The 9915-nt window shown below is 48.9% G+C and overlaps 1 protein-coding gene across 6 annotated transcripts in view; it reads right to left on the minus strand.

Annotated features, from left to right (window-relative positions):
* Window positions 1–1622: 1622 nt before the first annotated feature.
* LOC143284872 (guanine nucleotide-binding protein G(i) subunit alpha-like) overlaps window positions 1623–9915 on the minus strand; it is a 42153-nt gene continuing 33860 nt past the window's right edge. The window contains exons 8-10 of one of the 6 annotated variants that reach the window (XR_013055625.1): window positions 9471–9662; window positions 7560–7983; window positions 1623–7425 (exon numbers count right to left, since the gene is read on the minus strand). Coding sequence is in view for 1 of the 6 variants with exons in the window: in XM_076591981.1 (XP_076448096.1) it covers window positions 9472–9662 (191 nt within the window). In the remaining 5 variants the exon portion in view is untranslated. Of the gene's footprint in view, window positions 7984–9470; window positions 9663–9915 lie in introns of all 6 variants that reach the window. The other 5 variants (XR_013055623.1, XR_013055624.1, XR_013055627.1 and 2 more) reach the window with 5 other exon arrangements.

The raw sequence follows: 9915 nt of genomic DNA on the forward strand, positions 1-9915 counted from the left end.
GGATACATCCTGGGTGTTGTGTTGGTAATAAGGGGATACATCCTGGGTGTTGTGTTGGCAATATGGGGATACATCCTGGGTGTTGATGTCCAGGGGATACATCCTGGGCTTTGGTGTCCAGGGGATACATCCTGGGTGTTGTGTTGGTAATAAGGGGATACATCCTGGGCGTTGGTGTCCAGGGGATACGTCCTGGGTGTTGTGTTGGCAATAAGGGGGTACATCCTGGGTGTTGGTGTCCAGGGGATACATCCTGGGTGTTGTGTTGGCAATAAGGGGATACATCCTGGGTGTTGTGTTGGTAATAAGGGGATACATCCTGGGTGTTGTGTTAGCAATGAGGGGATACATCCTGGGTGTTGTGTTGGTAATAAGGGGATACATCCTGGGTGTTGTGTTAGCAATAAGGGGATACATCCTGGGTGTTGGTGTCCAGGGGATACATCCTGGGTGTTGTGTTGGCAATAAGGGGGTACATCCTGGGTGTTGTGTTGGTAATAAGGGGATACATCCTGGGTGTTGTGTTAGCAATAAGGGGATACATCCTGGGTGTTGTGTTAGCAATAAGGGGATACATCCTGGGTGTTGGTGTCCAGGGGATACATCCTGGGTGTTGGTGTCCAGAGGATACATCTTGGGTGTTGTGTTGGTAATAAGGGGATACATCCTGGGTGTTGGTGTCCAGGGGATACATCCTGGGTGTTGGTGTCCAGGGGATACATCCTGGGTGTTGTGTTGGTGACCAGGGGATACATCCTGGGTGTTGGTGTCCAGGGGATACATCCTGGGTGTTGGTGTCCAGGGGATACATCCTGGGTGTTGGTGTCCAGGGGATACATCCTGGGTGTTGGTGTCCAGGGGATACATCCTGGGTGTTGGTATCCAGGGGATACATACATCCTGGGTGTTTGTATCCAGGGATATATACATCGTGGGTGTTGGTGTCCAGGGGATACATACATCCTGGGTGTTGGTGTCCAGGGGATACATACATCCTGGGTGTTGGTGTCCAGGGAGGGGATACATACATCCTGGGTGTTGGTGTCCAGGGGATACATCCTGGGTTTGTGAGTGGTTTTGTGTCAGATCTTCACCAGTCACATACATCAGCTCACTGTCAGAAAGCAGTGGGTTTAATTAAGAGCTGTCAGTAATGCAGCACAGCACAACCCTTATTTCTTCTTCATCTTTCTGTCTTCAGATGTACCTGTTTTTCTGTCAAGGAGTATTTGTTCTTGTTTCTGTATGTGTGTGTGTGTGCGTGCATGTGTGTGTGTGTGCATGTGTGTGTGTGTGTGTGTGTGCATGTGTGTGTGTCTGTGTGCATGTGTGCATGCGTGCGTGAATGTGTGTGTGTGTGTCTGTGTGTGTGCGTGCGTGTATGTGTGTCTGTGTGCATGTGTGTGTGTGTGTGTGTCTGTGTGTGTGTGTGTGTGTGTGTGTGTGTGTGTGTGTGTGTGTGCTGATGGCAGTGTGTCACTGTGTGTCTTTTTTTCTTTCTTTTCAATTTGAGTGACATTACACACACACACACACACACACACACACACACACACACACACTCATGTACTCAAACACATGTGCCTGCACACACACACACACACACACAAAGAGGAACTCACTGAAAGCTAAAATGTTTATTACACACAAACTTTGTTCAGACATGCACTGGTCTCAGTCAACAAAGCTGCTGTTAATCTGCAGAAACACACAACAGTGTGAGGAGAAATGGGGAGACAGACAGACAGACAGAGACAGGAAAGACAGACAGACAGTGTGAGGAGAAATGGGGAGACAGACAGAGACAGGAAAGACAGACAGACAGTGTGAGGAGAAATAGGGTGAGAGAGAGACAGACAGTGTGAGGAGAAATAGGGAGACAGACAGACAGACAGAGACAGGAAAGACAGACAGACAGACAGACAGTGTGAGGAGAAATGGGGAGACAGACAGACAGACAGAGACAGGAAAGACAGACAGACAGAGTGAGGAGAAATAGGGAGACAGACAGACAGACAGTGTGAGAAGAAACGGGGAGACAGACAGACAGAGACAGGAAAGACAGACAGACAGTGTGAGGAGAAATGGGGAGACAGACAGACAGACAGAGACAGGAAAGACAGACAGACAGACAGTGTGAGGAGAAATAGGGAGACAGACAGACAGAGAGAGACAGGAAAGAGAGACAGACAGACAGAAGGAGAAGAGAGACAAGGAATCAGAATGACAGGAGTGTATATTCATACATACATACATACATACACCTGTCTTTCAGTCAATGACAGGAGTGTATATTCATACATACACCTGTCTTTCAGTCAATGACAGGAGTGTATATTCATACATACACCTGTCTTTCAGTCAATGACAGGAGTGTACATTCATACATACATACATACACACACACATACACCTGTCTTTCAGTCAATGACAGGACTGTATATTCATCCATACATAAACCTGTCTTTCAGTCTCACTCTGGAGAGACAGACAGACAGACACAGAGACAGACAGAAAGAGACACATAAACATACACATATGCACGCACACACACACACACACACACACTAACACACATAAAGACAAAGGACAATAACTGTTACTAGATGTCTCTGAGATGTTCTCTAGTGAACACAACTAGAATGGTTTTTATGTCAGGAACCAAAGCATAACAAACACGTGACAAAAAACCAAAAAAACAAACAAACAAAAACACACACAAAATGTGTATTAAATTACATCAGCGAATAATAAAACAAAGGGGGAAAAAAGTAAATGGAGGTTTCAAAACAACTCAGATCCACTCCATCCATCCAAAATACATCATCGAAATTCATCAGTGTATATACTATAAGCCCAGCTGATATCAAATCCAACAGTCAGTGTCTTAGTGAAAGGTGACCTGGTGATGAGCAATACATCAACATCAAACGAAAGCAATATGGCTAAACATACATTATAAAAAGAAAAACTGCGTCAAAAAAAAAGGTCCTTCAAAAATACTGTCATTTCAAGTAACACTTTGTAAAATAAACTTCATTTTCAAACCTTGTGCAGATCATAGTCTGGGCATGAAATAGCACACCTACAACAATGAAAAGAGGGTGTACCAAGTAAAACACATAAAAGAGGGGGAAAAAAACCAATGCAAAAGGAAAAAGTGGACATCAATAATTATGTACATGATATCTAGAACAACGCACGAGGAAAACACTAACATCAGTATGTACATGATATCTATAACAACGCATGAGGAAAACAGTGACATCAGTATGTGCATGATATCTATCGACACATGTTGACTAGAAGCAAACAGAAGAAAGAACTGACCTGAAGGAAAAGAAAATGCACAGTCCTCTGTACAGGTGTACTGCCATCAGGTAACATCATCTCTACGACACAGAATAAGCAATGCACAGTCCTCTGTACAGGTGTACTGCCATCAGGTAACATCATCTCTACGTGCAGTGCACCACACATGAAACAACATCTGTACATACGCTACAGCATACATGAAATAACAAATATATATTATGTATGCATTAGCATACATGAAACAACATCTGTATGTATGCTTCAGCACACATGGAACATCTGTCAGTACGCTGCAGCAAAAAAAAAGCAGATGTGTACTGAACTAGACCCTGAGCTGTCAAAAACAATCGACCTCCATGCCTCCCACCACAGCTTGTGCCCATCTTCTTCCTTTCAACTTGTCCTTGGATCCTGGCTAACCAACCCTTGACAACAGATCCTGGCTAACCAACCTGGACAACCAATCCATGACAACATATCCTGGCTAACCAACCCTGGACAACCAATAAATGACAACAGATCCTGGCTAACATACCCTGGACAACCAATCAACGACAACAGATCCTGGCTAACCAACCCTGGACAACCAATCCATGACAACAGATCCTGGCTAACCAACCCTGGACAACCAATCCATGACAACAGATCCTGGCTAACCAACCAATCCATGACAACAGATCCTGGCTAACCAACCCTGGACAACCAATCCATGACAACAGATCCTGGCTAACCAACCCTGGACAACCAATCCATGACAACAGATCCTGGCTAACCAACCCTGGACAACCAATCCATGACAACAGAACCAACCCTAGACAACCAACCCATGACAACAGATCCTGGCTAACCAACCAATCCATGACAACAGATCCTGGCTAACCAACCCTAGACAACCAATCCATGACAACAGATCCTGGCTAACCAACCCTGGACAACCAATCCATGACAACAGATCCTGGCAAACCAACCCTGGACAACCAATCCATGAACAGAACCAACCCTAGACAACCAACCCATGACAACAGATCCTGGCTAAACCACCCCTGGACAACCAATCCATGACAACAGATCCTGGCTAAACCACCCCTGGACAACCAATCCATGACAACAGATCCTGGCTAAACCAACCCTAGACAACCAACCCATGACAACAGATCCTGGCTAAACCACCCCTGGACAACCAATCCATGACAACAGATCCTGGCTAAACCAACTCTGGACAACCAATCCAAGACAACAGATCCTGGCTAAACCAACCCTTACATGACGGGAGCATACATAACTATGGTAGTGAACCACCCTTGGACCCACGTCAACAAATGCTGGACCCATGTCAACCAGCCCTGAACACACAGCAACAAACCCTGGACCCATATTTAAAACACTCTTGACCCACGCTACCAAACCCCCAGTCACACCCAGACACACATAAACACAGACCTCTAGTCGCTACTCACACACTTTGGATCCAAACAACCATTGACAACACTGGACCCATACTAAACCAACCAGACAACCCACAGACCTACACTATCAACCAGACAACCCACACTACCAAGCAGACAACCCACAGACCCACACTACCAAGCAGACAACCCACAGACCTACACTATCAACCAGACAACCCACACTACCAAGCAGACAACCCACAGACCCACACTACCAACCAGACAACCCACACTACCAAGCAGACAACCCACAGACCCACACTACCAACCAGACAACCCACGCTACCAAGCAGACAACCCACAGACCCACACTACCAGCCAGACAACCCACACTACCAAGCAGACAACCCACAGACCCACACTACCAAGCAGACAACCCACAGACCCACACTACCAAGCAGACAACCCACAGACCCACACTACCAAGCAGACAACCCACAGACCCACACTACCAACCAGACAACCCACACTATCGAGCAATCAACCCACAGCATGACGGGAGCATACATAACTGTGGTAGTGAACCACCCTTGGACCCACGTCAACAAATGCTGGACCCATGTCAACCAGCCCTGAACACACAGCAACAAACCCTGGACCCATATTTAAAACACTCTTGACCCACGCTACCAAACCCCCAGTCACACCCAACCACACATAAACACAGACCTCTAGTCGCTACTCACACACTTTGGATCCAAACAACCATTTACAACACTGGACCCATACTACCAACCAGACAACCCACAGACCCACACTACCAAGCAGGGACCAGTAGCACAGTGTGACACGCCCCCCACCCCCACCCCCCACAGCCCCCCTGGCTACCCCCTGCCCCCAACCCTCTCTCCCATTTAACACCAGTAACATACCTCACCTCTCACTGTCACACAGGGCAGTGGACCTCAAACACCTCTAGGGCAGGGAGTTTTGGGGGTGGGGGTGGGGGATGACATGATGGCACACAAAACACACAGACAGCACCGAGACATGGATGAAGGGGAGGACAAGGCAGTGGATGGTGTGTGTGTGTGTGTGTGTGTGTGTGTGTGTGTGTGGCTGTGTGTGTGTGTGGCTGTGTGTGTGTGTGTGTGTGTTTCAACAGAAGCCATGTGCACTGCCAGAGCAGCCACAGACACAGTGCAGACAGCAACAGCTCACACAGCACACAGGTAAAACACCAGTACAGAACAACATATACTGATAACAACACAAGTACAGAACAACATGTACCGATAACAACACAAATACAGAACAACATGTACTGATAACAAGGTAGAACATGCACCGATAACACAAAAGTGTTGTGCACAAGTCACACAACAGCAAGGCAAGAACACCTGCTTCTGTTATGAGAGCGATAATTAACATCAACAAATAACAGGCATAAATAACATCAACAAATATAACAGCAATAAAAAGCCAGCAATCAGAAGGCAGGTGCAAAACACTCGCCAAGAAACTTTGATTTGGAATGATCCTGCGTGTGCGCCGGGAAAAAACAGAAGGACATGATTTCATTTGCAAACAACTTACGCATCCCCCCCCCGACCCACCCGTCCCCCGTCCCGTGCACACTGTGATGCTCCGGCTGCTGATGGCTGCAGGGCTGAGGGAGCAACGTCAGCACAATGGTCCAGAGAAAATCTTCCGCTGTGTTCCAGGTGAACGCCACGAGGAGTTGTGCGTGGTCAATCTGACCTCCAGTCTCACACCACTGTCTGACAAAACTAAAACCTTTTCTACCTACTCCCGTTGACTTGACAGTCACCCTGTCCTGTTCCAAGGGAAATAATGCTGTTGGAAAGCTGGTGGGCTCGAGGCCACTTTGAACAGGGATTTCTTTTTGGCCAGAGAACAATACATAATTCTGTAAATACCACCATCTGCCCTTCATGAGACGAGTAAGGGAAAACAACAATGTTATTCCATGGCAATGTTAAATCATGACAATGATTCAGCCAAAAGCATACTATGAGACAACTTACAGATCAGTTCATCTTAGTATAGTGAAAACAATGGTGTGTGTGTGTGGAGGCAGAGGAGGGGAACCATCCAGCAATTCATAAATATAAACCTTTATCAGTCAGGTGAACACTGGGGCTGGGTGATGGGGTGGGGGTGGGGGGGCGATTGTGGAGTGTGGGTGTGGAGGCGGAGGAGGGGAAACATCCAGCAATTCATAAATATAAACATTTATCAGTCAGGTGAACACTGGGGCTGGGTGAGAGGGGGTGGGGGGGGATCATGGAGTGTGGGAGTGTGGGTGTGGGGGCGGTGCAGTGTCACACAGACGCGAGTGAGGCAAGGCCCCTCCAGTGACCATGTCCCCAGCAGTGGGCAGTGTGTGGAGAGTGGTCATGTCCACCACAGCAGTGTCTGTCGCCCTGACATACAGCACTGACCAGTCAACAGCCTTCCACATCCAGAAAACAAAATGCAGAGTCCACCAGGTACGTACCGTGCAGTGAAACATGACCACTGGACACAGGACTGGGACTGGGCAGCAAGACACAGCCCTCAACACACAGCCCTCAACACACACACAAGCCAGGTGTGTGACTGGAGGGCTATGGAGAGGACACAGCGATGGGGTACGCACTGTCTACCTGTCTACACCCCTCCATCTACCTGTCTACACATGTCTACACCCTCCATCTACCTGTCTACACCCCTCCATCTACCTGTCTCCATCTACCTGTCTCCATCTACCTGTCTACACCCCTCCATCTACCTGTCTACCTGTCTACACCTCTCCATCTACCTGTCTACACCCCTCCATCTACCTGTCTACACCTGTCTACACCCCTCCATCTACCTGTCTACACCTGTCTACACCCCTCCATCTACCTACCTGTCTACACCTCCATGTACCTGTCTCACCCACAGCTGTCTCCCCCCCAACCCCCTGCGGTCAAACTGCCCAGCTTGCTCAGCCCTGTGAAGAGAGGTGGAGGAGGAAGAGGGGTGGAGGAGGGAGAGGGAGAGGAATGGGGGAGGGAGAGGGGTGGAGGGGGACGGGGAGGGGTGGAGGAGCGGGAGGAAGGGTGGAGGGAGAGGGGTGGGGGAGGGAGAGGGGTGGACGAGGGAGAGGGGGAAGATGGGAGGAGAAATGGCAACCAAAAAAAAAAAAAAAAGAGGGAGAGAGAAGACACTCCATGGTGGATTTCCGCCAAGAACACTTGGGTCTGGGGTTGAGCGTTGGGGCTGACCATCAGACCTGCACACCACACACCGTGCATCCTGTTACACCTGTCTGTCCACACCACACACCGTGCATCCTGTTACACCTGTCTGTCTGTCTGTCCACACCACACACCGTGCATCCTGTTACACCTGTCTGTCTGTCTGTCCACACCACACACCATGCATCCTGTTACACCTGTCTGTCTGTCTGTCTGTCCACACCACACACCGTGCATCCTGTTACACCTGTCTGTCTGTCTGTCTGTCCACACCACACACCATGCATCCTGTCACACCTGTCTGTCTGTCTGTCTGTCCACACCACACACCATGCATCCTGTTACACCTGTCTGTCTGTCTGTCCACACCACACACCATGCATCCTGTTACACCTGTCTGTCTGTCTGTCTGTCCACACCACACACCGTGCATCCTGTTACACCTGTCTGTCTGTCTGTCTGTCTGTCCACACCACGCATCCTGTTACACCTGTCTGTCTGTCTGTCCACACCACACACCATGCATCCTGTTACACCTGTCTGTCTGTCTGTCTGTCCACACCACACACCATGCATCCTGTTACACCTGTCTGTCTGTCTGTCTGTCCACACCACACACCATGCATCCTGTTACACCTGTCTGTCTGTCTGTCCACACCACACACCATGCATCCTGTTACACCTGTCTGTCTGTCTGTCTGTCTGTCCACACCACACACCATGCATCCTGTTACACCTGTCTGTCTGTCTGTCCACACCACACACCATGCATCCTGTTACACCTGTCTGTCTGTCTGTCTGTCCACACCACACACCATGCATCCTGTTACACCTGCCAGTGTGTTGGGGTGTGTCTTAAACCACCCAGTGTGTTGGGGTGTGTCTTAAACCACCCAGTGTGTTGGGGTGTGTCTTAAACCACCCAGTGTGTTGGGGTGTGTCTTAAACCACCCAGTGTGTTGGGGTGTGTCAAACCACCCAGTGTGTTGGTGTGTGTCAAACCACCCAGTGTGTTGGGGTGTGCCAGTGTGTTGGTGTGTATCAAACCACCCAGTGTGTTGGTGTGTGTCAAACCACCCAGTGTGTTGGTGTGTATCAAACCACCCAGTGTTGTGTGTCAAACCACCCAGCGTGTTGGTGTGTATCAAACCACCCAGTGTGTTGGTGTGTGGTCAAACCACCCAGTGTGTTGGTGTGTGTCAAACCACCCAGTGTGTTGGTGTGTGGTCAAACCACCCAGTGTTGTGTGTCAAACCACCCAGTGTGTTGGGGTGTGTTAAACCATACAGCGTGTTGGTGTGTGTCAAACCACCCAGTGTGTTGGGGTGTGTCTTAAACCACCCAGTGTGTTGGGGTGTGTCTTAAACCACCCAGTGTGTTGGTGTGTGTCAAACCACCCAGTGTGTTGGTGTGTGTCAAACCACCCAGTGTGTGTGTGTTACCCCTTTCTGACGCTTGATGTCAAACTGTCTGTGGTGTGTGTGTGTGTGTGTGTGTGTGTGTGTGTGTGTGTGAAGCTGACCTCAAAAGAGGCCACAGTCCTTGAGGTTGTTCTTGATGATGACGTCGGTGACGGCATCGAAGACAAACTGCACGTTGTTGGTGTCGGTGGCACAGGTGAAGTGGGTGTAGATCTCCTTGGACTCCTTCTTCTTGTTCAGGGTCTCAAACTGCAGCTGGATGTAGGCTGCTGCTTCCTCGTTGGTGTTGGCTCCTGGACACGGCACACAGTGGTGCGTCACACATCACGCATCACACATCACACAAACACACCACACACCACACATATCACACTGTCTGGGCTCTCACAAATTCTACAAAGTATTAAGTGAATCTATCACTGGCACGGACAGACACACTGACACACAGACAGACACACTGACAAACATACCCAAACGCAGTCCCCACACAGACAGACACACTGACAGACATACCCAAACGCAGTCCTCACACAGACAGACTCACTG

This window comes from Babylonia areolata, chromosome 8 (assembly GCF_041734735.1).
Source record: "Babylonia areolata isolate BAREFJ2019XMU chromosome 8, ASM4173473v1, whole genome shotgun sequence".
NCBI classification, from domain to species: Eukaryota; Metazoa; Mollusca; class Gastropoda; order Neogastropoda; family Buccinidae; genus Babylonia; species Babylonia areolata.